This window comes from Numenius arquata, chromosome 24, assembly GCF_964106895.1.
Source record: "Numenius arquata chromosome 24, bNumArq3.hap1.1, whole genome shotgun sequence".
NCBI classification, from domain to species: domain Eukaryota; kingdom Metazoa; phylum Chordata; class Aves; order Charadriiformes; family Scolopacidae; genus Numenius; species Numenius arquata.
Genome location: NC_133599.1, coordinates 6,353,053 through 6,380,442, shown reverse-complemented (window position 1 = coordinate 6,380,442; position 27,390 = coordinate 6,353,053). Strand labels below are relative to the sequence as shown.

The window sequence follows — 27,390 nt, the reverse complement described above, 5'->3', positions numbered from 1 at the left end:
TGTAGATCCTGGCTGGGGGTGTTCTTTCCCTACGTTCAGTCTAATCCTTTTTAAAATCCTGTTAAGTCCTATGCTTCAGTGATATCCTTTGGCAATGAGTTTTGCAAGTAAAGTGCTCGCTGTGCATTAGTCAGAAAGGTTTATTGCTTTATAGTGGCTTACTGATGCTGAACTGCTATATATAGTTTGTCAGCAATTAACAGGACACTTGCAAGGTTATTTAAGTAATATTTTTTTTTATGCCACAACTCGCTGAATTTTCTGTTTGTATGAAAACACTTGAAAGACAACCAATTACTGCAAGAAAGAAAAACAGAACGAGCCCCGCTCAGAGCAGATGGCTCATTTGACAGGGCTATCTTTTAGAAATGTGATTTTAATCAGGGACCTTTGATTAAAATAGTACCTTTGGTTGCTCAGGTCCCGGGCACACCCCTGTGGGCTGGACGCGTGCGTGGCAAGCCCAGCCTTGAACCAGTCCCTGGGGCTGGCAGAGAGATGGATCTCACCAGGATCAGAGACCAAATTTGCACTCAGGGGGTCCCGGATGGCTTCTCCCACAGGGATCTGCTGCAATAGCTGCCTGGCTGCCCCTGCGGTGGGAGAGTTGGGGTCCTGGCCACGCTTGTGTGCAGGGCTGGTCCCAGGTAAAAACCAGGCTTGGACCCAGCTCTGCTGTGTGGGGGTGTCCCCCTTACCCCAATGAAACATCCCCCCCCGTTGCCTTCACACCTGCCCTTTGAAGGAGAGTGTTGCCCGATGTGAGCATGGGGGGACGGGGTTTTGGGACCAGCCCGGGGGGGACGATATGTTTGATAGGTTGGGTCCAGGCGTGGGATGAGCACACACAGCCCCCCTCTGGCACAGGGCTTCAGCACCCAAAAATTGGACACCCCCCCCCCCCCCAGACTTCAGCCATGTCCTCTGAGACTTTGTGAGTGCTCTCTACTGCAGCAAAGCTCATAACAATGGGGAGGCCATGACAGCTCAATCCAAAACATCCAGAAAAGGCTGAAAGGAGGAGAGCACCCTCCCATGCTCTTTGGAAAGGGCTGGACTGCACCCAGATGGAGGTGTTTTAATGACTGTTTTGGATCCCTGGGAGCCAGCCTCCTCCCACTCAGCCCAAGGTAATTCACCTCCTCCACCGGTGCTGGAGGAGTTGTTGACTGGTGGAGAGTGGCTGGTAAAACAGGTTCTCCGCAGGGAGTTGTCTCCGAAACCCTGGGAGACCTGGATGGCTGGAGCCCCGAGCGCGGGTCTCCGCTCCAGCCCTGGCACAGCAGGCAGCGGGGAGGGATTTGCTTTTGCGTGGCACTCCTGGGCAGGGCGTCTTTCGCTCGGCGCTGCTAGTAGACAAATTACAGCCTTGCCTCTGTCAAGGTAGATAAGAAACCATGTGATGCAGCGTGGTGGTAAACGGGCTGCGGGCAGGGTAAAGGTGCACCGGGAAATAACCTTGCAGGGAGTTCCTCCCTCCTCGGGAAGCCGAGTCTCCGGGCAGCGTAGATCCCCACGGCTCCAGTAGCACCTTGGCCTTGATGTCTGCGCAAGTTTTGGGGGCTCTCTGAAACTCTGGGAAAGCAGAAATGTCGTCTGGGAGAAGGAACTGGTCTGATCTCTCCAGGTAGGTGTCATGGTTTAACGCTTAACCCTTTCTGCCAGCGGGAGGGATGGGGTAAGGGGGGGCTGCTGGCGCTGCGAGTCCCAGCCAAGGGGTGGGCACTGGGGAGGATGAAGAGAGGGGGCAGCCACCATGGGGGTTGCTGCTTCTAGAGATGGTGCCAATCCCGTTGAGTGCTCGGTGCTGCTGGAGTCCCTCATGAGTGGGCAAGATCAGAGGCAGATTTGTTTCTGCTGCCTGGGGAAGGTGAGCGCTGCATAGGAAAATGGCTCTGGAAACACATCCTTGCCCCATGTTGGATATATTTTTGGTCTGGTTTGCCTTTATTTGGGGTAGGGTCTGACTGGCTTACCCCAGAGCCGGCTGTGGGGTTTTTGTCACTGGTTCCATGGCCATACAGACCCTGGGTGCCTGTCCCAGCCCCGCTGTGTGGAGGTTGCAGCCTCAGCCCATCCAGCGCTGAGCAAGCCCTGATTCATCGGCAGTTGCGGAACGATCCCCGCAGCCCCGCGGCGATGGACACTCCGCTCACTCCTTCCTAAAAAGTGATTTTGACTCCGATGGGAGCAGAGGCAGGTGAGGCTCCCGGGCACCGCAAGGTGAGTCAGGGGCTCACCCAAAGCCTGGGTGATGTGGGGATGGCTCCTGACCTCCCGCAGAGCCCGGGGCAAGCACCGCCGACCTCAGTGACTCAAATGCAGCTGTGCTTTCCCACAAAACGGAGCAGAAATCCTAATTTGACTGGATGTGACGGCTCCGAGACTTAATTACAAACCCCAGTACTTAGGATAGGGCACCCACCACGGCCAGCCTGGGAATGGGAATGGAGACAGACGCCATTACTCGGAGGCTGCCAGCTCATACTCTGCCTCCATCAGGGGTGGGATGGATCCAGAGAGCATCCCAGCCCCATCCAGATCCTCCTCCTCCCAGCCACAGACCTGCCCGAGCACAAGTCCAGCGGGGTCCTGCACCCAGGCTGTTTCACAACCCAGGAAGGCAGTTTCTCCTCTCTCATGAGATGAGACAGCATTCACTGGAACAGCAAATGTCAGATATCTCAGCACTAATGATTAACAGGGCAGGAGAGGACAAGGCGGGGGAGACTCACCAATCTTCTTTGATCCATCTCTTTGAGGTTAAAAAAGGCAAGACAGTGAAAAAAAAGTCCCTCTTTGAAAAGAGGAGGGAAAGATTGGCAACGCAAATCCATAGCCTAATGGGTGGATTACTTAATTACAAATAACGAGAAGCTGCATGTTGATAATGCCAGGTTATGTGCTGCCTCTGCAGGAGCCAAGCAAATTCAAGGCAGGAAAATCTCATTTTCATTTTGAAGGAGCCCATGCATGCAAAAACAAAGCAGTAACTGGCTTTCACGTGGCTTTAAACCGGCATTCGTGCTCCGCGCTGTCACTGCTGGAGGGACAGGAGGGAAGAGCAGAGGCACCTGCGTGCAAATGTCCCCACACACATGCTCACCTTGCAGGGTGGGAATGCATGTGCAGTGATTGCTGCACCAGGAAATCACGCCGTGCTGTGCAAATAAAGCCGTGCTGCCTTCCCAGGGCAGCGGAGCTTTGTACAAATATTTACAGGGTCAGGTCCGTGGGGGTGAGCACGGCCACGAGGAGCTGAACAGGGAGATGCCCCCGGCTGGGGATGCTCATGGGCTCCCTGGGACAAGTCCCAGCCTTCTCCATCCCCATCTCACCTGATGCCATGGCACCAGGGTCCACCTGGACCCCCCCCATCAGTGGGTCAGGTTGCTGTTAATTTTTCACTCTGAGGGTGGTGAGACCCTGGCCCAGGTTACCCCGAGAAGCTGTCGCTGCCCCATCCCTGGAGGGGTTCAAGGCCAGGTTGGATGGGGTTTTGAGCAACCTGGTCTGGTGGGAGGTGTCCCTGCCCAGGGCAGGGGGCTGGAACAAGGTGATCCTAAAGTTCTCTTCCAACCCAAACCATTCCGTGACTCTATGATTCTGCTGGGTTGTGAAGGCTGCTTGGGGCAACAGGGATGGAGGCAGCAGGGGGCAAGGCCAACACACCCCCTGTCATTGCCCTGTCCCCAGGACTTGTCCCCTCTTCACTCTCCGTTCTGCTCTGCTGACCCTTCCGCGCTCCCCCGCCTCCCTTGACCAGGAAGAACAGAAGCCGCAAATACTTGCGGGGGGTAATGTGGTTTAATTTATGACCCAGCTTTCATTACACAGTAACTCGTAAACCACGCTGCGAGTCACCGTGTCCGCAACGAATTTAGCGGTACCGCAGGCCTGGACCTGCTCTGACTTTCACATTCTTAAAAGTCAAATTCAAAGTAAACCCTGAGTCTGGAGAGGAGCGGGGTACCAGCTGCGGAGCTGGGATGCTGCGACAGGACGGATCCCCTGCAGGGAGGTGTCCGCACCGTTGTGCTGTTAGGGGTGCTGGGAGCTCCCCTGGGACCCCCGCATGTGTTTAGAGCTGTAGGTGAATGAACATTGTTGTGGAAAGCTCAATCCAGCCAATAAAAATATTTTCCAACACAGTTCATGCACTGGACAGGGGCGGGCAGGTTTTGCAAGGAGAAAGGAAGAGAAAGTTTTCCAGCTTTCCATTCAGGGTGGCATTTTACTAAAAAAAAAAAAAAAAATTATACATTTGGCTTGTGCCAAATAAAATCTATAAAAATGACTCTTTAAAGATGGTTGCAAAACTTGTCTTTTGCTACAACCTGTGAGTGTACACAATTCCCAGTCCCAGCCACATGCAGGGAGTAAGAGGAGCTCCTGCTGTCCCTGTCAGGGTCTGTCAGCAGTCACCTTCAGCCTCTGAGGCTTTTGCATCTGAGGGTTTTTACTCAATAAAAATTAAAATGCCATCGCCACAGCTTGCGTTGGGGCTAAAGTCTTCTGCCACTAGTGGTTACCCTTCCAGGTTATGTGGTTGAGATCTATGTGGTGGCTCTAGGGTCCTGCTCTTGCTGAGTTACAGGTTAAATATCCTTGCCCAGGAAGGTTTGCTTAATGTAGGGATTCCTTTTAAATGAGTGCTCCCTTCAACAGAAGAAATTAGGAGTTGTAAGTCAAGTGCTTGTGTTGGGAAATGCCTGCATCAGCTGGGTGGAACGAGAGCAATTTGCGACACCTGGCTCGCGTTGGCGTCCCTCTACCCCAGCCCCGCGCAATGGCTGGGGAAGGCAACCTCCGTCAGCCCCTCGGCCCTCGCCTGAGGGTGTCTCAGGCTCCTTTCTTGTCTGGCATCAGGGCTGCAAGCTCCCCATGTAGGACACAGCCTCATCATGTTCCTGGTGTTTCATTCCAAACAGCCTGGCCAGGCAGAGGACCCTTGAGGATGAGGAAGAGCAGGAAAGAGAGCGCCGGCGAAGGCACCGGAGCCTGCTGTCCTCCACATCCACAGATGAAGAACCTTCTAGTCCTATGAAAGACACCAGCCCAGCTTCCAGCAGGTATGTGAGGTCCTGCTAGTCCATGACTAGGACTCCTAGTCACGATGCTGATGGCTTGCAGCTTGCTGCCTTGTTTTTCAACCCTGAACCAAAGCTGCTGCAGTCGGTGGGAGGTTCTTCTGGATGAGAATGGGAAGAGCAGGGGTCCAACAGGCCTTGAGGCAGAAGGATGGGCTTTACAGGAGTAAAAGAAGAGGGGCATATCTCTGGTGGGCTCAGCCACAGGCCTCAACACATCCCATGGCACAGGGAGCTGATGTGCCAGGGTGAGGGCTGGTGGGTGCTCACGTGAGTGCTAGTGGGATCTTAAGCAGGTAAGAACCCATCTCTGCAGGGCAAGTGAGCTGAGCATGCAGAGCCTGGCTGGATGTCCTCCTCCTCACCTTGCAGTGATATTGTACGACCTTTGCTGAAGTGGGGAGGTGACCCAAGGGCTTTCCAATGGTGCTCCCAAAGTCCCTTGCTGCAGGGAGCTGGGATTTGAAGGTGGCCTGAGATCAGGCTGCCCTTACACAACCTGACCCACTCTTCAAGTTGATCCTGGAGATGTCCAATATTTAGGTGGGCTTTGTCTACACTGAGACTCATGCTCTAGAGGTGTTTCTCACTGTGTCTCAGACAGGATGGAGTTAAGATGCTTGGGTTGGGTATGGGTTGAATAGGGGCTGAACATAACTAATATGAACAAGCTGGATAGGTCAAGCCCCCCTTCCCTCGTCATGTCATGATTGTAATTCAGGAGGAGGGCAAATATTGTCCCATCTTCTTCCCAAGCTCTGGAGACTGTGAACAGTCCAATGAAGAGTCATAAATGCCTCATCCAGAGCAGCAGCAGACCCAGCAGACCCACCGCTCCTCGGCACAGGACTTGGTGGATGCTGACGTCCTGGCATGAGGCTGCAGAAATGCTTAATCTCTGCCACAAAAAAAGGAAAAAAAGCTTTTTAATCCAAACTTGTCCTCTGTGAGCCAAGGTGGGGTGACGGGGATGAGTGTGGCTACAAGCCCTGCTCTGTGGGGATGGCTCCAGGGTTTTGGTGGGATTTTTATGCCCCACACGGAGCCTTTCACCTGAGTTAACCTCACCTGCAGCACAAAACCCAGCCCTCTGGCCCTGGAGTGCTGAAGTTTGCCCCCCATTTTGTCTCTCTCTATAGACCTCAATCCCTGGTGAAGCCGGTGTCTCCAGTGGATGGGGAGGAGCGTAAGCTCTCGGAGGTGCTGAAGATGCAAGAAGGGAGACGGACAAGGTCCCCGATGGCTGTCTCTGCAAAGCTGAGGCAGGAGAAGGAGCAGCAGGATCCAGGGGTGGGATCGAGCTGCACGGAGCCAGGGATGCAGCCACACGCGGGGCAGGACCAGGCTGGAGAACGGGGTCAGGATGTGGCCAAGGGCAGAGGTGACCCACCAGGAGACCAGAACCTGGATCCCACCTCGGAGAGGAAGGCAGTGGTGAGGGGACGGCTCCAGGACAACGAGGGACAAGGTGTGGGCACACCTCAAGGGGAGCAGAGGAAGGAGGCGGGAGAGCCGCAGAAGCAGGCATCGCCTGAGCTGGGGGGCTGCCGGCTCCGCGAAGTGAAGATCCTGACCAGACAGGGAAGTCGCAGCATGGAGGAGAAGACAGCCTCAGTGGTGACCTCATCTCTGGACCAGCAGGTGAGCAGGAATGGACAGGGCACCAGTCCTTGGAGTGTGAGGTCCTGGGTGCTCGGAGGAAGACAGAAAGGGAGAGCCCAAAAGTACCAGGAGGGAAATGGGACCCATGGGCTTTTGGGGAAGGTTTTTCTGAGAGATGCAAACCAAGAGGTGGTGGGACCCTGTCCCTCCATGCATGTCGTTTCCGTCCCTTGCATGTACTACTCTGATCACCTCCAGAAAACCCCTTCTGATTGCCATCACAATTTCACTGATGAGGTGGTTGGGGCTTTGCATATCCAAATGAGACAGCCAAGGATTAGAGGATTTAGATCTCAAATTCCTCCCTCCAAACCGGTTCCCACCCTGGCTGCTCTGCTCCCTGCTCCTCAGCCTTCTCTGCAGACTCTGCAGGCTTGCATCAGATGTGTGCTTTTTCCTCAGAAACCATCCAGGAATCCCCCAAAGGAGGTAATACAGCTGTCTCCCACTCAAGATGAACCTGCAGAAAAGTCAGATACTTCTCCAACCCCTGTCATCTACAGCAGCTCCATAAGACGAACCAGCCCAAGAACTGTCTCCTTTCGGGTAAGAGCTAAAGCAAGTGGGAGAAAGACCCCCATTTAGTCAGCAGAGAATGGGGGGAAGGAAGGGTTCCTTTGGTCTCCAAGTTATGTTGGCAGAGCCTGCTCCCAAAAGTGTATTCAAAATCCACCCTTGATCTGGGCATCGCAGTTCTGATTCAGTCTTTCCCCCATTCTCCTTCTCTGTGCCTGACCAAAGGCCTGTGGTGATGAACACACCCACGCTCATACTCTTTGTGCTGGTGTGGAAACCTGTGGGAAGTGATGAGAAAACAGGGAACTCATTGTCCTCAGGTTTTCCAAAGAGCCACAGGAATGACCACCCATCCTCTAGTGGAGCACATCCTCTCCTTTCTGAGAGCACAGGACAAAAATCCATCCTCCTTCTTGTCCCTTGTTACATCCCTGAGAATATCATCAATTCTAGCCCCTCCAAAAAGATGTCTAGAATGAAGTGCTTGGGGAGGCTGGGAAAACCAAGAGCTGTTGAGATCCTCCCTGCTGTGAATCAGGGCTGACTGGCCTGGCTTAATTGACTTTCATGGTGCTTTATTGGGAATAAACCTGTTAGCACTATGAAGTGTCTTTAGTATGGAGAGCTTTGAGATATGAGATAAGCTCTCGTGGGTGTGGGTGAAAATGGAGGTTGCTTGAAAACAGTCTAAGAGGGTTTCTGCCACGTTTATCTTTGATAACCAGAGATGACTCCAGTATTTCCTCTCTTTGTGTCTTCCAGATGATCTCAAGAAAACAGAAAGAAGAAAGCCAAAGCCCTCTCACAAGGAGGTCAGCACCTCTCTTCATGTTGGTTTGGTCTTGCTGGGCAGGAACTGTCATCCTTTGTTTTCCAAGGGAGGAGAAGGAGGTGATGGGACCTGGTACCGGTTAGTGAATGCCCTGGCACAGGTCTGCTGAACGTTGGTCCCTGGGGTGCCTGGCTGACCGGGCAGCGATGCTTAGCAGAGAACAGGACAATGTCCAACATACAGCTTGCATCTGTACAAGATCCCCTAAGGTAGTCCCTGCTGTCTCGGGGTTGATGTAGTGTCTCATCAGTGTTTGTGTCGGCACAGGAGTGATGAAGTGTTGAGCGGTGCAGCACCACAACAGGGTCCTATCCTTGGAGATATCAAAACCCACTATACAGGTCCATGAGCAACCTGATCTGGCTGTTTGTGGCTAGTCTAAGTGATCGTCCACATCTCCATGGCAAGTTTGGACAGGTGGCTTGAGGACCCAAGGGCTGAGGTCTGAATGCAGAGAGTCGATAGGATGCCCTCTCCCACCTCTGCACGCAGGGCAGGGGAGTGGGCTTTACAGGCACCTGGGCTTGCACCTATGGATACTATAGGGAAACTCATGCTGATACCGGTGAAGATGCAGTTCAGACATGGCAGCAGAGAAGACAGGGAAAACTGAGGAGCTCAGAGCTATTTTTCAATGTACAGCATGGCCCTCAAAATAGAGAAATTCAGAGACCTCAGTCACCAGCAGGGAACAAGCTGCCTTGGTTCACTTGGCAGATGGATGCAGGACATGTGCCTGGGTCAGACAGGGTCTTCTCCTGCCAAGTGGAATCCCCCAAGACTATGGGCTGAGTCCCAGGAGATCCCCAGGGGTCTGTGTTCAACTCTCTCTCTTCTTCTTCACCAGCGCGAGTCTGAGGATCCCAGGGAGCAGCACCACCACCATTGGGGAGAAGCTGGAAAAGTACAACTCGGCTGTGCAGGTACCTAAAACCCTTGGCATAGCTGGAATGACGTGTGAGGTGTGTGTGGTGAGAGGGAGGGGGTGGCCTGGAGCTCAATGGGGAAGGCAGGAGAGACTGAGCTGCACCATAGAACTGGTGCTAATGGGGTTGAAGAAAATGGTCTCAGGCAGAAAAAGGCATAGGCCTCAGGGTCTTAGGAGCAGGAGGGGATATCGGTTGGAGATGACCATGGATATGCTGCACAGTCCTGCTGGGGGGAGCACTGGGGCAAGCCCATGAGCTGGTGATGGGCAGGGAGGGAGCAGATGCCAATGGGCTCAGGACCTGAGCCAGAAGCAGGACTTTGGCTTTTACTGTTTGGGGTGCAGCACGGCCCCTGCTGATGCCCTTCTCTCCTCCCAGCGCTCGGAGGTGATGAAATCTTCCCTGACTATTCAGAAGAGTCTCGTGGTGTCCTCGGACGGGGTGGCCAGCAAGCGCAACATTTTTGAGGGAGGTTCTCCCAGCAAGGCTGAGCCACTGGCTGCCAGGAAGGTAAGGGCAGGAGCTGGTGTGAGCGAGGACCTTCCAGCGGGGTCCTGTGCCGGGGCAAGCACTGGCTTTTTGGACATTCCCTTTGGATACCAACACCCAGCCCCTCAGGCTGCTGCCTGGATGCAGTTTGGCGGGAGTTTGGTGCTTGTTGAGCGGTGCCAGGCAGGGCTGGGCTCGGGCACCGGCTGCCACCGAAACTGCTCTGGCGGTGTGTGGGCTTGTGCCAATGTGCTGGTATTTGAGGAGCTGGGATGGAGCCAAGGTGTAGGCTGGTCTCTGCCTGCTGCAGGTTTTCTCAGTTTCCCTGTGCCCTGGGGACTGTCCTGGGTTATGTTCGTGCAGTGGGAGAGCTGGTGCTGTAACCCTGGTGTCCCCCTCTGTGCCACAGGACAACCTGAAGATCCCAGGATCAGTGACATCCCGCATTAATCTGTGGATCAGCCGAGCTCAGGAGCCTGCCAAGGAGGAAAAGAGCAAGGTACCGGCTTGTGCTGACACCTTGGGATAGAGCCCTGAGTGGGACATGTGCCTGCATCTGGGGTGGAGGGGATTGAAGGGTTGATGAACCCTTGGCTGAATGAAGCCAAGCTTGAAAGGAGCTTAGCCAAGGTCGGAAGTTTGGGTGCCGCAGGGCCACTGCAGTGAGATATTGGGGCTCTACTTGTTGCTGTCCCCTGATCCTGAGCCCAAAGTGCCCAAGGCAACTGCTCCCAGCCCTTGGTGGGTTGAGAAAGGAGCAGACACCAGCTGGATGCATGTCCCAAGGGACATGGAGGGGGATCTGACCCTGCCACCAGGGAGAGAGATCACCCCAGCCTGATCCCACCTCTACCAGTGTCTGGAGGACTAGCTCTGACCTGGAGGCCACTGGGAGATGAGCCGTGTGCTCGGTGCTTTGGCACCAGGCTCTGCAGGGCATGGAGAGCTGTGTGTGGACTGAGAGGTCCTGCTGCATGTGTGGTCTGGAGTGATCTGCATCCCTGTGTGCATCACAGCCCCAAAAAGTAGGGTGTCCTGTAGCTGTGGGGCAAAGTGCCCAGCTAAGGGGACTCACAGGTCAGCACTTTGCCACTGCTGCTGCTCCAGGGACATGGATGCGAGGAAGAAAGACAGGAGACCCTTTGTCCTCAGGGCAGTTGACTGTACTTAGAAAGGAGAGGCTTGGCAAGTCCTGGAGAGGTATCACTGTTACAGCAATAAGGTGTTTTGTCAGTGCCCGTAGCATCCGCCTGGGTACAGAGCTGGGGGGGGCAGCTCCAGCCCAGCCCAGGCAGACAAGCCTGGGCACCCCCTGTGCCGAGCTGCAGAGATTAGTGCTGCCCAGACGCGTCTGTGCGAGAGGCCGTGCTGGCTCCGTGTCTGCCAGGAAAGGGTTTGCTCCGGGGGTCGCCCTTGGGTAAAGCTTGCAACTCCTTTATGATTTTGCTATAGTAACGCCTGCTGCCCTCCATCTCTGTGAGCTGGAGCTGCACTTGGTTTTGAGGGTCTACCAGGTGCAGGTTCTCAAAGCTGGCTGGTTTCACCTGGGGCATGTGTGCTTCAAGGTTTGGTTAAAGTCAAACCAAGGCAACAATGCACATGATGCATGGGGAGAACCTTCTTGTGCCACTTACGACCCTCATGTTTGCAGGACATCAGGAGAATAAACAGCCTACCAAAACGTGATGTGTGGGTAAAGCAACCTGGAGACACCCCTGGAGACACCAAGGTAGACATGGAGCTTCTCTGAAAACTGGTGCATCCACTGAGGGGGACGAGCTAGGGCCTGAGCTGGGACCTCCTTGCTGGTGGGGGAGAACCAGGCCACGGGGTGAGAAGGGTCCTGTGGGACATTCAGGACCTCATGATTGGGGGAGTGAGCGGGAGGGGACAACTGGAGGAAGCTGTAAGGGTGAGAAGGGGTCTGGGTTGGGAGAGGAAGGGAAATGCCACGTGGTGGGATTTACGGGATGTCTGCCTGCCCCATTCCCTGTTCGGGTCAAAGTAGCTGCCTTTTGGGGGGTTTGCAGTCTCAGGCCCAGCCTCACTGTTTCTCACTTTCTTTTCCAGTCATAATGGTATCAGTTGCAATAATATCAGATGATCTGGGAAAAACTGTTTTGCTCTGAAGATCAAAGCCCAGCCCCACCCAACCATCCAGCAGCCCACTGCCACAAGAGTCACCCGCGCCGTGTGTGGGTCCCAGGTCGCCCCTGCTTGTGGGATGGGGAGGAAGAAGGCTGGAAGACTATCCTTGTGCCCTGAGTCCTCACTCGCTGCCTCTCTGGGAGTGCTCAGACCTGGAGGCTCCTTGTCAATGCTGAGGGCAGACTCTTGCTTCGTTTCCCAACAACATTTTGGTGTTTTGCTCCCAATCTCTGCCTGTGCCCCATAACTGCACTTGGAAAAGGGGTCAACCTGTACGTCTCTCTTGCAGCTGGATGATGTCAGTGGGGCAAGAAGCTGCCTGGACAAGGGAGTTTCAGCTTCATATCCATGGACCACGTCCATCCCTGCTGCCCGGCTTGTGTGGGGTGAGGTGGGGCAGGCAGATGTCACCCCACCTCCCAGGGTGTCACTGCTGGAGGGACCCAACCAAAGGCAAATGGCGTTTGCAGTCACACACGCACTGGTGTAGCTTAGAGATGTCTCATGGAAGAAGGGAGGACCTGATGGCCCTGGTGTTTCCCTTCAGCATGCAGCTGAGCTATAGCCAGAGACTTGGCCTTCTCCATCCTGCCCTTAACATTCCCCACCACCCACAAGCAGTGACCCCTTTCGCTTAGTGACACGGGAAGGGCTGGCCATGGCCCTATTTTGGGGGTTGCATGGAAATGAGTGCCCCATGCTGGGCCCCCACTGCAAACCCCATTTCCTTCTCGTCTTTCCTCCCAAGCCCTTTGCCCGTGGCTGTGCAGACGCCTGGTCCTGTGCTCCCTGGGCTGCTGAGCCCACCCAGCAGGGAAGAAGGGTGCTCTCTCAAGGTCAGCTTTAGGGTGCCATGGACAGCCCATAAAATGATGCTCAAATCCTTGTGCTGGGGCCATTCAATGGGCTGGGGCTGGGCCTTGAACAACCACTGCGGTGTCCAAATTGGTGTGTGACTCTGCTGCTGCCCTGGATCTGCTCTTGCTTCTTGGGCTTTGGAAAGGACTTGGTTTTCTCTGTGCCTTTTTTTTTTTCTAATAAAAGTTGCTCTTTCTAAGATGCTCCTGGTCACCTGCTCCTGGGATGGGACTGGGAATGGTTTGCTTCACTTCTTCTGGCAAGGGGAAGAAAGGCAAAAAAGCAAGATAAATGTATCCTGGGAAGGGGGGGGAGGGGCAGGGAGGAGAGGTAAAAGCAGCCTAAGACTCTTCACAGAATCACAGAATGGCAGGGGTTGGAAGGAGATAATCTCATCCAACCCCCCCTGCCAAAGCAGGGTCACCCAGAGCAGGTTGCATGGAACATGTCCAGGTGGGTTTGAATCTCTCCAGAGGAGATTCCACCACCTCCCTGGGCAGCCTGTTCCAGGGATCTGCCACCCCCTAAGGAAAGAAGTTTTTCCTCATGTTCAGATGGAATTTCCTGTGTCCCAGGTTGTGCCCGTTGCCCCTTGTCCTGTCCCCGGGCACCACTGGGAAGAGTCTGGCCCCATCCTCTTGCCCTTTAGCTATTGCTCAGCATCCATGAGATCCCCTCTCAGGCTGCTCTTCTCCAGCTGAACAGCCCCAGGGCTCTCATCTCTCTCTCCCCTTCTCATTGCAGCATCCCAGGCTTGGGACAGTGGCAGATTAAGCCCAGCTCAGGGGGCTGCGATGGAGGGTCCCGTCCTCTGCTCATGGCAGCGCTGCCTTATCAGTGTCCCCGGCCCTAGAAAGTGACAGCTGGCTGGCTTGTGTCAGCCCCTCGGGCACTCACGTATCTCAGTCCGGAGGGTTTAAAATAGCAAATCTCTGCGGCCACACAATAGCTTGGGCTTATATGGGCTCCTGGGGGGAAGGGGGAGCGGCGGAGGGGGCCAGGGCTGCGGCTGCCGAAATAGCAGCTCACAAGTGTTGCATTCCTTGCTGGGCGCCAGGCACATTCCTGCCGGCGCTGCCCGCCCCGGGGTGGGCGCTGGAGCCCCCTTAAAGCCTCCTGCCCCCAAAGAGCATTTCCCAGACGCCCGCTGGCTTCCCCTCAGCTCCCTGGCATCCCTCTGGCGCCCCAGGGCAGAGGTAAGGCTGGTGCCTGCTCGTGGCACAGGATGCTTCATGGAAGGGCAGTTGTTAAGACCCAAAAGGCATTTGGCTCAGGGTTAATGGTCCTCCCCAGCTGCTGCACTGGGATGTCTTTTTGCCATGAAGGCATTTCCATGGATAAAGCATCAGGATCTTCTCCAGGGGGTTGTGTTTGCAACTTGTCCAATGCCTTTTGAACCACCCCGATGGGTGCCAAGGCAGCTGAGAAGGATTTTGGTTGCCCTGGTGCTGGGGGATCTCACAGATCCCTATTCCCTGTGTCTCTGGAGGGGACAGGAGGGATGTGATGCCGTGGGGGAGCCAGGCCAGCCTGGCCCTGGCTTGCTGGCAACCCATGGGGTGGGTTAGAGGTGGGATGCTCCCATGCATGGTCTGACCCAGCAAAGCGGGAAGGGAGCAGCGACCTGACCCATGCTGGAGGAAAAGCCGGGAAATGAGAGCTCCGTGTCTGGGTATCCTGGAGGAAAACAGAGACTGCAAAATGTGGAGGATTAACTCAGCCCCAGAGGTGTGACCAGCCAGACCTGAGCTAATGGAGAGGGGGATTTTAAGGAGCAGGAGGGATATTTGGAGTATTTAATACACAGCAAATGATTGGAGATTTTTTCAATAACATGTGCAATGTTTCCTATTTAACTCTATGTCTACTGGGTTCTCATAATTCTTTCAAAACAAGATTTCAAAGCTTTAATGGGAAGGTTTATCTGTTTCTGTGCAGAGGATGGATAAATATTTCCTAGAGCTACTTTCTGGTGTAATGTTAGTTTTTCTTGCACGCTCATTTAACAGTCCTGGTTTTGTTGATGTTCCTTGGCAAATGCTCTGTGGGATGTAGTGATGTATGAGAGAGGAGGTGAAAGGAAACGTAGAAATAGGCTTTCACAAATGCATGTTTACACTGTCATGGCCAGGAGGGAGTCTCCTCTCTTGTGTCATAAGAGGACCACATAAAATCTTGGGTGCTCAGAGGCCACATAAATGATTTGGCCAAACTCTGGGGGTAGCAGGACCATGCCAAGCCTGTGGGAAAAATACAGCCAAGAATTGATGTTTGATGGGGAGCAGAGATTGAGGGGATGGTGCTGGAGGGCTGTGCTTAGGGTCAAGCCCCGGGTGCATCAGAGGGAAGGGAACAATGATGGCAGAAGCAGGTGGTGAACCCGAGGCAGATGGGGCTGTGTTCTGACTTCATTTGTCTCCAAAAAGCACCTTCTGAGTCATTGCTCAGAAGTGAGATTTGACAACCCCCTGGGAGCCACGGGTATGCAGAGGCACCCCTCCTGTAACACATCTTTCCCGTGCCTGTGGATTCCAGTCCTGCATTCAGCATCTTGAATAAGCGATCCTGAAGCCTGTCCTACCCATCCTGGGTAATAAATGCCCAACAGATGTAGCCAGGACCAGTTGTTCCCAGACCCCGGCAGCAGGAGAAACGAAGCGGGTCTGCTCTGGGAACAGGTGGTTTAGCACATGGGGGTTATTTCTAGAGATGCCTTGAGTTCTCCTGCTGCATCTCAGCTTTGCTGGGGCCTGTCATGAACGCGAGTGGTGGGTAGGCTGTGTGGGGGCTTGGGCTTATGCTCAGGTCTGCTCTGGGAATGCCCAGGGCTGCGGCTGATCACGGGGCTGGTCTGTGCAGAGCATTGGGTGGAAGCAGATGAGGTGGGATGATGAGTAAAGCCCTCCTGGCCATGGCTGGGAGGGAGATGGGTGTGCCGGGAGGATGAGCTGTTTCTGTAGTTATTAGCCCTATTGCTAAGTCAGGCTGTGATTTATTCCTTTTAGCTAACCTCAGTCCCAGGGCCAGGACCAGGAGTGAAATGCTCCTGCTGAGCCCAGATCACCCCTTTCCCAAGCACGCTCTTTGTTTTGAGGGCTGGGGTGGGAGGTCTCACCGAGATCTCATGCTGTGGCTTGTGCAGGGCTGTACATTTGAGATAATGGGATGTCCCTGTAAGTTTCTATATCCGAACCGAGCTAAGAATAGTCAGGAAGAAAAACAAGCTGAATGTTGGGTTATTTTCCCGTGCCCTGAGCAAACGCAACACCCCGAGATGGCTGTGGCAAGGGGAGCTGCGTGTCCTGGACATGGCTCCTGACAGCAGTTATCAGTGTGGCGTGAAGCTCTGTCTAATCGCCTGTCTCCTATTTGGGGTGAGCTGTGATACTGAACCGGGAAGGGAGGGGGGAGCCTTATCTCTGCCCAGATAACGCTGTCACAGCCTGGCTGGAGACAGCTCGGAGCTCCAAGCGCTTTGGAGAGAGGCAGCATCTCTGTTCCCGTGTCTCGGGCGCTGGAGGACAGGCTGTGCTTGTCCTTATCTCAGCTCCTAACCCTCGCTTTTTCCAATCTGCCTTGAATTCTGCTAGATAACCAGGCATGTCGGACTCTGAAGAGGTCGTCGAAGAATATGAGCAGTAAGTGGTGTGGTTTTAAATACATTTTCTTTCTCCTTATTCCTGCCTTCCCACAGGGTTGCAGCATCGCTTAGGGATGCTGTTTGGGGAACACCGGGTCTCATCATTACCCCAACACCCAGCGTGAAAGGGCTTTGAGGTTCCCCCACCCTGTGCCCACCTGCACTGCTGCTGTGGTCACGTTGAGACCCTCAGCAGTGGCAAGTCCTGTGTTAGGAGCTGGATAAGCATATACGCAGCAAGGGACAGTCCCCAAATCAGTGAGACAGAGCTGGGAAAAGCTGGAGTCATCAGTTTGGTGCTGCGGGGGTCCTACCACCACATCCAGACCATCACTCCCCAAGGCCCAGATTTGAGGGCAACTTTTGCTGGTGAGGGCTGCTGGACCATGAGGTGCATCCTGGAGAGAAGGGGCTCAGTATCTGAGCTATGTGGTTATAGGGATCAGTCCAAACACAGCTCCTACTTCTCCTCCACTAGCATAAAATGTAGATCTGAATCCTTCTCTTCTGTTTAAATGCCACAACAGACTCACATCTCTCAGCAATCAGTCTGACCCCTGTGCCCAGCGTCCCCAGGGCACACCCGAGGACAGACTGTGCATTGCCCCCACGGTCAGGAAAGGACTTTGGGGAAAAGGTGGGATGTGAGATGTCCATTTCTAGCATTACAGGCCATGGTCACTTGATTGTCTCAAGCTGCAAAACGGTGTTGTGCTCTGACCACTGTTGAAGTGTCAGTTGAGCACTTCAGCTCCTACTGTCCCCAGTCCACAGGGTGACCTGGGTCTTGTCCTGTCCACGCTGCCACCTGACAGTCCGCCACACAGCAACCTGCCCGGCAGTCATTGCCCTTTCCTATGAAAAGGGGAACCAGCCTTGAGGAAATGTCAGATTCCCCTTTGGCCTCACTGATGGACGGCCGTTGTAGCACATCTCAGTAACTCCGCAAACGTGTTTTGTGCTTTGCAGGGAGCAGGAAGGTAAGAGGATGTGGAGCATCTGCAGCTGCCCCAAGAGTGAATCTAAGAAATGACCAGAGAAACTTCAATAACCTGTGTCTTCTTTCCCTTCCCTCTCTCCTGTGCGCACGTGTGCTCTGTGAAGAGGAGTACGTGGAAGAAGGTAGGTGTTTCACTAGCGGTTGCAAGCATCAAGAGACAAGTGCTGTTGGTTCAGTGTTTTGCTTGGGCAGGTTGTGGTGGTAAGGTCCTTGACTGCAATGGGCAAATCATGACCAGAAAAGGCAGATGAAACTGTGTTCCAGATTCTTCCATGTGGAACACCAGTAGGATCAAAACCAGACTGAATTTTCTCAGGATCTCTTATGTCAGAGTGATTCCTTGACTCAAAACAGGGGTGGAAATGCTAGATTTGGGTGTTGACAGAGATGTGAGCACAATGATGCAATAGGAGCTGAAGCCTCAGCTGAATGTATATTAATGATGCTCAAGCACAAACCTCCAGCTGCCTCAGTCCTATGAAGAAAGACATTGAGATGCTGGAGCATGTCCAGAGAAGGGCAATGGAGCTGTTGAGGGGTCTGGAGCACAAGTCTTGTGAGGAGCGGCTGAGGGAGCTGGGGGTGTTCAGCCTGGAGAAAAGGAGGCTGAGGGGAGACCTTCTCGCTCTCTCCAACTCCCTGAAAGTGTAGCCAGGGGGAGGTAGGTCTCTTCTCCCAAGGAACAGGAGATGGGACAAGAGGAAATGGAGTCAAGTTGTGTCAGGGATGTTCAGGATGGATATTAGGAAAGATTTCTTCACTGAAAGGGTTGTCAAACCTTGGAACAGGCTGCCCAGGGAAGTGGTGGAGTCACCATCCTTGGAGGTATTTAAAATCTGGGCAGACGTGGTGCTGAGGAACATGGGTCAGTGGTGGTTTGGGCAGTGTTGGGTTGCTGGTTGGACTCAATGATCTGAGAGGTCCCTTCCAACCCAAACGCTTCTATGATTCTATGAAGAAACAAACCCCATGATGCAGCTGCTCTGGGACACGTTTGGGCTGTGCATTTGGGGCTGGGTTTGGGAGCTGGGTTTTGCTGAGCCTCTTGCTGCTTTGGGGCTCTGCCAGGCAGCCTGGGCTGCTGCATGGCAAAACCTCCTGAACGCTAAAAGCACAGAGAGGCACAAGGGGGAAACCACTGCAGTGCTAGAGTCCTCATCCATGCCATAGCTACACTCCACAGCTTCATGGCATCCAACTAACCTCTGCACTTATTCCTTTCCCTCCTCCCCGGCTCAGAAGAGGAAGAATGGATAGAGGAAGAAGACGGTAGTTATTGCACCTTTCTTTATTTCATCTCTCCACTGCTGCTGTGACTATGTTGTGGGTCGGTGTGTCTTTTGCCTCTCCCTGGTTGGGAAATGGTTTTCTTTCATTCTTCCACTTCTCTCTCTTGCTTCTTGCACTCCTGCCCTGCTGTGCTGTGCGTACCTGCTCCTGTGTCTGTGCCTTCTGTCTTACATCTACCAACCAAATGCACTCTTGGTTTACTACCTTCTTTTTCTTTCCTTAGCTCTTGCTGTGGGACCACAAGTCTTCCCAGGACCTGTGGGCCCCAGCATCGCTCTGACTCCAATGGAGGACTTGTGTGGGGATACTGCTCCCTCCAGTGGAAAAATGCTCAAACAGTGTCATAAATAGGATTGTAAAGGTGCTGAGGGCACATTCTCTAATGCAGCCAGTCTTGTTCTTCACTGGCAAGAGGAGAGCAATAGAAATCACTCCCCCTGATCCTGGGGTATAAGAGCATGGTAGCATGAGAGGGAATGAGGGAAAAAACAGGAGGTGGCTATAAATCCTTTTATTCTTTTTGCCCTGCCCAAGCACAGAGAGCAGCCCTTGGGTAAAGGTTAGAGCGAAGCCCTTTACTGTCTGAGCTGTTGCTTCTTTCTCCTATGGTTGTGTCTTTCCCGGGTCTCTCTCTGGGCTGTCTCCGTGCCACGGTTCTCCTGATATTGGGGTCCACAGGGAGCCAGTGGGAGCGGCGGCTGCCAGACTCACGCTGCCTGTTATTCCACAGGTCAGGAAGAACAGGTAGAGGAGGCGGAGGAGGAGACCGAAGAAACCAAGGCAGAAGGTGTGTGGTGGCTTTGCCAGAGAGCTCCTATGGCTTGGATGGAGCCATGCTGTGCTTCGGTGGGGTGCCAGGCAGGGTCTGGGATGTCCCAGTGTGGCCTGTGGCAGCAGGCCAGCAGCACAGAGGGGTGGCTCTCGCCGGTAGCTGTGGTTTACAGTAAGGAGGTGTCAAAACTGAGCTGCCCTTTCCTGATCTACCACGTGTCTTGGCCCTGCAACCATGAGGATAATGGTGGTTTCTGCTGGTTGCTGATCAAACAGTTTGTATCCAGCATCCTGAAATAATGCCAAAAATGATTTAAGGCTGTTTTACCAAGAGGTCCCCGTAGACTTAGAGGGAGAATTTCCAGAGCTGGAGTTATGCTCTGCTGTGTCTCACCATCCAAAGATCACTGGACTTCATGAGAACTCTTTGGTGTATACTGGGTTGCATGATGTGTGTCCCTGTGCTGTCACGGCTGATGGGGCAGAGTCGGATCCCAGCCTGGTGTTAGGGTGCCGGGACTGTGCCGTGCTGGGGGATGTGGCTGCCCTCACCCACGGGTGCTCATATTCTCCCCGTTGCTTTTGAAACAGAACAGGAAGAGGAAACGAAAGCACCAGGAGAAGGTAAAGCAGGAATGGAGGAGGGGAAATTTTGGTCATTTCAGTCCTGATCCCAGTCCCCAAACACTGGCCCCACTGGGGTTTTTGGTGTTGAATTCATTTGCTGCTGAAGAGACAGAATCTGTGGTAAATGGGGCAGAGCTGCCCTGACCCCCTCCTCTGCCAGGTCTGGGGCAGCAGGAAGCCTGCAGGAGGGATGGCTTTGTGCTTCCTAGGTAAGAAGTTCACCCAAAATAGAGAAGGAGAGGGTAGTATTATTGCTTTCCCAGCCTGTGCTCTTGCAAAGCTCGTCTGGGTTCCTCCTGGAGAGGACCTGGGGCTCTCCTGGTCTGTCTGTGGGTGAAGGATGTCCATGAGGGACCTGCTGTCTCCCCATTCATCCTGGAGGCATGGATCTGGGTTTTGCAGTGGGGATAAGCAGAAGGCAGGGGGGAAGAACCTGTCTGAATCACCCTGCTGTGTCCAAGGGCACAGTGCACAGCAGGGCTGGCCTCCAGGAGCCAAAGCTCTGTGTTTTCCACAGGTGGAGAGGGGGACCGAGAGCAAGAGCCTGGAGAAGGTGAAGTATCCATCCTCGTTCCTCTCTGGGGAGGGAGGGACTGTCCCTTTGCCTGTCTAAGGAGGTGCCAAATGCCCTTATGCTCAGCCAGCAGCATCAACGTGTGGCTCAGGTGTTGGCACACGGATGGACACCTCACTGCTGGAGGATGATCCATGGTGCAGCCTGGGGAGAGGGGTAGCTCAGCTCAGTGCTGTGGGGTTTGGATCAAGGTGTGAAAGCAAATGCCTCTCTGACACTAACCTTGTCTTTGTCTCCTGTTCCTGGGGACCTGCAGGTGAATCAAAGCCGAAGCCCAAGTAAGTGTCAATGTATTTTCTCTGGGGCAAGGTCTGACTGAGGAGCTGTGCCAGGACACAGGCTCCATGTGATGGGCTTAGCACCATGACCCATAAAGGACAGGAGACAGCAAGGCCTCAAAACCAAGGTGTGGGCTGGCACATGGAGAGAAAAAGGGAGAGAAACAGGCAGATAAATACGGACTCTGAAGAGAATACCAAGCATGAGGTGTTTTAGCGGTTTTGAAGCATTTTGTGTGTTCCTTGGGGAAAGCCCAGCTGCCCTGTGGCCCTACAGCTGGTAACAATCTGCGTGCACTCCAGCCTGGGGTACATGGTCCACGGCACAGCCAGGGTCTTGCTTCTCTAGTATGCTCCTGGCCACAGTTGGCATAAGGCGGGAATTGGAGTACCAGCATCACTGGGAGAGGAGCTCCTACCTGAAGGAGTAGGACCGTGAACCATTGCCAGGAACCTGTGGGTCCTCATGGAGCACTGGGAAGCTCCAGTTTGGGAGGCAGATCTGTCCTCAGCCGCTATCCCCTCATCCCTTTGTGTCTTTATGTGCCCTTACTGAGCATCTCCTGCCCTCCTTCAAGCCCACAGAGGATGAGAGGATGGTTTCCAGCTCCCTGTGCCAGGTCACACTGGAGCACATGGCTCCTCTGTGCTCTTTTGGGTGAGCACAGGAGTGGCTTCCAGTCCCAGGATGCCTGGCAAAGGGTCATGGCCAAGTTGCCTGCAGCTTGCGGAGTTATTCCAGCCATGTAGGCGCCTTGGAGTGCTTCCCAGGAATGCCAGAGGTCTTCCTCTGAGGCTGTCCAGCTGGCAACCTCCATCAAGCAGCAAAATGTGCTCGCTCTGCATCCCCGGGGGCTGCAAGGCTCAGAGAGGAGGGCTGGGTAGATCAGTGATGGATGAAAGGCACATCCCAGGTATCTGCTGCAGGCTCACCATCTTCCTGCTCACCTTTGATTGCAGGGTCTTCATGCCCAACCTGGTGCCTCCCAAAATCCCAGATGGCGAGAGACTGGATTTTGATGTGAGTAGTGCTCCCAAAGTCAACTCCCACGAGGTGCTCCCCTCGGATCGCTCCTCCACAGCCCAGCAGCTCCTGGAGGGCTTCACTCCTGGGAGTGTAGAACCACCGCTGCTGCTTCTATCTGGTGCAGGACATCCACCGCAAGCGCATGGAGAAGGACCTGAACGAACTGCAGGCCCTCATTGAAGCCCACTTTGAGAGCAGGAAGAAGGAGGAAGAGGAACTCATCTCCCTCAAGGACAGGATTGTACGTCTGTAGCCCTCTCCCTCTATTGCTATGGCCACCCTCTCTCCTGCAGGCAAACAGCCACCATCCTTTCCCTGCAGTCCCAACAAGACCTGAGACATCCCATGTCCCTGCAAAGACAGAGCCTGGGATTTGAGTCAGATTTTGTACCCCAGTGCCTGGGAAGACCCTGGCCTGGCTGCTGCAATGCTGCGGTGCCTAATGGGGATGCACCTTCCCCCATGGTCACTGCTCCACGTGCTCCCCCGGGGAGAGGTGAGAGCTGCAGATCTGCCCTTGGGTGTCTCAGGGCTTTTGGAGTTAGGGATGTGTCCCCAGGGACAGAGAGGATGCAGATTCCCTGGGGTGTCCAAGCCAATGTCCTCTCCTGCAGGAACAGCGGCGAGCAGAAAGGGCAGAGCAGCAACGGATTCGCAGCGAGAGGGAGAAGGAGCGCCAAGCCCGCATGGCCGTGAGTCTCCTCTGGGGATGGGGTGTCAGGCTGGTCTTGGGTAGGACAAACCCAACCATGGAGCACCTGGGAGCATGAGCTGTGTGTTCCATGCAAGCCAGTCCATGGGGTCTCCATCCATCCACTCCTGACCCACTTCTGACCCTGGCAGGAAGAAAGAGCTCGCAAAGAGGAAGAGGAGGCACGAAAGAAGGCTGAGGAGGAAGCGCGAAAGAAGAAAGCTTTCTCCAACATGCTGCATTTTGGAGGCTACATGCAGAAGGTGTGATTCTACCTGGGCTGGTTGCAGTGAAGCCAATGGTGCTCCTAGGAATGGCTCAAGCATACGGGCTGGGCCCACAGGACAGTGCACGTTCTCACTGCTGGTAGACTGTGGTTTCTACAAACAGAAGAACACAGGCCACCACAGTTGGGTCACAGCAGTGTTCAGAGGGCCAAAGTGAGCTGAGAGCTTTGCTTTGCACATGCTGGTCAGGGGAAGTTCACCCTTGCCTTCAGGGGGTGTCTTGTCCACTATTACCAAAATTTCTTTTCTTTCACGTGCTTCTGGAGTCCCAGAAGCAGAGGGTGTTGGGGACAGAGTTGGGGCTAGGGGTAGAGCAAAAGCTGGGCGGATTTCCATCCCTCCAACGTAGTGATGGTTTCCTCAGTCAGAGAAAAAGGGTGGGAAGAGGCAAACAGAGCGGGAAAAGAAGAAGAAGATCCTCAGCGAACGGCGGAAGCCCCTGAACATCGATCACCTCAACGAAGACAAGCTGAGGTGAGCACAGGCTGCAGGAGGGACCTCCAGGACGGGGGTTCTGTTATGGTCCCATCTCCTGGGGCAGGATCCTGGGCAAGGGGGGGCTGCCTGGGGCTTTCAGCCTAGACAAGAAGATGATGGCACAGCTGGGTGATGGGCTGGGACACTCCACCGGGGACACGGGCTCGGTGGCTCTGCCGGGCCACCACCACCAGGCTGCTGCTGACAGCGCTGGCCATCAGAGGGAGCCACGCTCACATGCGTGGGACATGTATGTCCCCATGTCCCCCACCTCACCTATGGCCCATGCATGGGACTGGCTTCACCTCCTGGCCAACACATCCCCAGCTGCGCATGGAGCCTGCAGAGGCCTGTCCTAGGGGAGCAGGCTAGATGGTGGCATCACTGTCCTGTCCCCTGCAATGAGCTCCCTGTGAGCCATATCCCTTTCCTGCACTGACTCTGGTGGCTCTTCCCACAGGGAAAAGGCCAAGGAGCTATGGCAAACCATCCGCGATCTGGAGGCTGAGAAATTTGACCTGCAGGAAAAGTTCAAGCGGCAGAAATACGAGGTGAGCTGTGAGGTCCTCTGTGAGCTTGTTCTCCCTCCGTGTCCCTGCCTGCTCCTGCTGCTCCCCAAATGAGAGAGGAGGTGGGTTGTCTGAGTGATGGTGCAGTTGCAGGACAGTTGGGTGCTTCAGAAAAGGACTCTGTCCCCCTTGTGCACGGGGTGACAAACACCCAAGAGGCACCACTGAAAGCAAAGCCACATCTGCCTCCCTTTTGGAGATGAGCCAGGATCAAAACAACCCTCCCAGCAGTTGTGGCCACTCTGGCAAGGCTGAGCACACAGCTATGAAATGCTGGGGGATGTGGCAGCTGGTGAAAGGGCCTGTGTGGTGGCCCTGTGACCTCCCAGCTCCTGGGGTCGTGTGCTTTGCACCACAACAGGCTTCCCGCTGTGCACATCACAGCACGGTGCTAAACCCCATGCAAGAACCGCTGGGGAAGAGAGAGCAGCGATGAACCTTCGCCCCAGCCCTCATCCCCAGCCGGGCGTGGGGCATCTTGCCAGGCCTCACCATCTACCCGTGTTTCTCTTGCAGATCAATGTCCTCCGAAACCGCGTTAGTGACCACCAGAAAGTGTAAGTGACCACCTCCCCGGTCAGGCTGAGCATCCTTCCTTGACATCTCCTGCCCTTCCATCTCCCAGCTCCCCTGGCCCTAATTCCCTCCCTGTGTACATCCTGGCTCTCTTGCACCCTCACAGAGCCACCTCCTGTCCTTCTCACTCCTGTTCCTGGTCCCACTGGTATCTGGTGTTCATGGACCTGCAGTTCTGGCCCAGGGACTTCAGTCCATGCTGCTCTGCCCCCGTTGACAGACCCCCATTGCCTCCCACCTTCACCAGCTTCCCCCTCTCCCAGACACCCCAGATGGGCCCACCTCTGCACATGGACCCGCGTGTCCTGCGGGGTCCTGCCAGCCTCCAGCTGCCCCCATCCCTGCAGTGGCTCTGGCCAGCATCTCAGGGAAGGTGCTGGAGATCCCAGCTTGTGTAGGAGGGGAGATCTCATGGGCTGTGGGAGCTGTGGAGCCCTGCAAAGTCAGGGAAGCCTCTCCCCGTGGCCATGTTCCCTGCACAGGACTGGGGGACCTTTCATAGGAGGATGGAAATGGGTATTTAACCCCCACTCTTGGGAGCACCATGCTGCTCTTGCATCCCCATCCCACCCTGCCGTCTCCCATGAGGAGCACAGCCTGCCCAGTGTGTCAGGTAGCAGCATCTCCCACCCACTTACACCAAAACTCTCTTCTCTTCTGCCCCGACATGGCCTGTTACTGCAGCAAAGGGTGAGTATGGATGTCTTCTGAGTGCTGTGTGCCCCCCACTGCACGTGTGCTGCATGGACACCGGGGTCCATCAGGCCAGTGGTAGGGCTGAGGGAGGAGGCATTACCAGGGATTGGCAGCCAAAGCTGCATTGGCGACTCAGGGTGACATGCCAGAAATGTCCTTCACTCTCCACCCCAGCCGCCTCCTCCTCTCTGCTGATCCACACTCAGCCTGTTCCCCTGATTCTGGTTAAGGGGAGCGATGTGGTGGGTCCTGGCTAACAGCTTCACAGCTTCTGGTTCTTGGGAGAAGGATCCTGCAGCTGTTGTTATCCCGCCACAGCTGGAGACCCAACCTGTTGATTCTTCTCTGAAGGATCCTTGGGAGGGAAGAGCATGGAAAGGGAATTGGGGCTCCTTAGAAAAACCTGGCAAAATGCATGCGCTTGTTCCCATAGGCCCAAAAGACATAGACTGACTCAGGTCCCAAGGTCTTACCTGGGGCCACTGAAGACCTTCCCCGGAGGGAAGAGCATGGAAAGGGAATTGGGGCTCCTTAGAAAAACCTGGCAAAATGCATGCGCTTGTTCCCATAGGCCCAAAAGACATAGACTGACTCAGGTCCCAAGGTCTTACCTGGGGCCACTGAAGACCTTCCCCACAGGGAAGTGAGCCTCAACCAGAGATGGCTCGGTCCTCTTTGCAGGACCGCTGATGGACCCACCTTGTCCTTCCTTTCACGGTCACTATTGCCTTTTTGTATGTGCTTCTCTGCTTCCCTTCCAGGTCAAAGGCTGCCCGTGGGAAGACCATGGTGGGCGGCCGGTGGAAATAGATGAGTCAGAAGGCCCAGGAGGCTCAGCCATGGAGAGGTGTATTGCCTTTTTTTCGGCCAGCTGGCTTCCCCATGCTGTGGAGGCCACACCGTGCGCCCACCCGCCCTCCCACCGCACGGAGCTTGCAAAGACCTTGCTGCTGGCACAGCGCTGTCTGGGTGGGCAGATGCTTTGCGAGGTGCCATCTCCACGCCCCCCACTGATGTTGTGTCTGTAAATAAAGAGAACCGTGAGGGGGTGTGGGTGTTGTCTCCATCCTGCGGCTCCGAGCCCAGAGGAGACAGGCACGGGACAGTCTCAGCAGAGCTCGACTGAGCAGGCACCATCACACACCCGCTCCCTGGGGTGCAAGAGGATGCAGCAACGATACAGGACCTCCTGAATAACATGTCCCCTTGCCTCGCAGCATCTCACACCTGCAGTCCCTGGGAGGTTTTGTAACAGACCTCAGTGGTCTGACCTGCTTTTCCTGCTGCAGTTTGGGGCAATTCTAGTTATGGCCACTTTAGTGCATGATTTTGCTGTACCAGAGACCCTCTCACTCCTCTCTGTGTCAGGGTTGGACCTGTGGGACAGCAGGGACAGGGGCACTGCTTCCAAGTGTCTTGGTCCACGGATTAGACACAAACCTTGCTTCCAGGCAATTTTCATTCTATTTCTACCTCTTCTTAAATGGCCCAGACCAACTGTGTTTGCCTTTTCTCCATGTTTCTGAGAGCATTCAACGAAGACTTGAGATGAGTCAGTGTGGAGAGACCATTTATCTGTCCTTTCAGGGGTGCAGATCTCTTTCATCTAGCTGTAGGCATCTCTGTAGCGCACTCCCACATGCAATGCCCATGGGGGCACATCAACTGCCTAATCCCAAGTGTTCCTGGTGCATGGATCTGGACTGTGAGCCAGCAGAAGACGCTGGGCTTGCATGACTGTGGGGCAAGCTGTCCCTTGATGTTGTTAAACAGCATCCGTGAGGCATTCCCCAGAGCAGTGGGGAGGGGATGGATGCACAGGATGGTAGATCTTCAAAGGCTTCTTGTCCCTTGGCAAGACATTTTGCCTCCCCTCTTGCTGGGGCTGCCTGTCCTCTCCATCCTGCAGGTTTCTCCCCTGTGCTGCCTGTTGGATGATGATGTGTTTTGCCTACTTCAACACGTGCCATCAGGTTTTGGGGAACAAGGTTCTGGGAAGCCTCAGCTTCAGTGAGGCAGCAAGTGGAGGGTAACCAGCCCCCTATCACCCGCCTCCTCAAAAACCAGGTGTAGGGGGATGAATGTGATCCCTTATTGGGACAAAAGGGGAGAGCTTGGGAGGGTGGAAGTGCTGGGACACGGAATACCCAGAGGGTGGCTGAGTGAAGGTCCAGCAAGTTGATATTTTCACCCTGCCTGATGCATGGCCCCAGGAGAGGGAGGTGCTCATGGCAGAAAGGTACATGTGGCTTGGAAAAAAATATCCCCTTTTTCCAGACTCTGAAGGTCCACCCTCAAAACCTTTCCGGCAGGCAAAGGCAGGACCCTGCTGGTGCCGGTGCCCGCTGCCACAGAGAGGCACT

General features: G+C 54.6%; 2 protein-coding genes across 8 annotated transcripts; both read left to right on the top strand.

Annotated features, from left to right (window-relative positions):
* Positions 1–1,237: 1,237 nt before the first annotated feature.
* On the top strand, positions 1,238–11,594 carry LAD1 (ladinin 1). The gene is given in 13 exon segments (XM_074163552.1): positions 1,238–1,306; positions 1,308–1,383; positions 1,505–1,557; positions 1,560–1,627; positions 4,932–5,072; positions 6,230–6,731; positions 7,155–7,298; positions 8,031–8,080; positions 8,948–9,023; positions 9,408–9,539; positions 9,928–10,017; positions 11,170–11,247; positions 11,589–11,594. Coding segments are annotated over 13 exon segments (1,485 nt in total).
* A 2,074-nt stretch (positions 11,595–13,668) lies between these two features.
* TNNT2 (troponin T2, cardiac type) lies at positions 13,669–26,580 on the top strand. Of its 7 annotated transcripts, none has more exons than XM_074163370.1 (17): positions 16,125–16,162; positions 17,134–17,144; positions 17,269–17,286; positions 19,185–19,241; positions 19,817–19,849; positions 20,092–20,094; positions 20,370–20,405; positions 20,683–20,704; positions 21,665–21,725; positions 21,856–21,972; positions 22,346–22,423; positions 22,575–22,685; positions 23,074–23,183; positions 23,647–23,737; positions 24,272–24,312; positions 25,016–25,021; positions 25,789–26,580. In XM_074163370.1, the coding sequence occupies exons 1-17, from the start codon at positions 16,125–16,127 to the stop codon at positions 25,835–25,837; spliced, it is 882 nt and encodes a 293-aa protein (XP_074019471.1). In that variant the 3' UTR covers positions 25,838–26,580. The 7 variants fall into 7 exon arrangements, with proteins under 7 accessions (XP_074019468.1, XP_074019469.1, XP_074019471.1 ...); XM_074163369.1 differs by lacking the exon at positions 20,092–20,094 and adding an exon at positions 18,404–18,433; XM_074163371.1 differs by lacking the exon at positions 20,370–20,405.
* Positions 26,581–27,390: the final 810 nt, after the last annotated feature.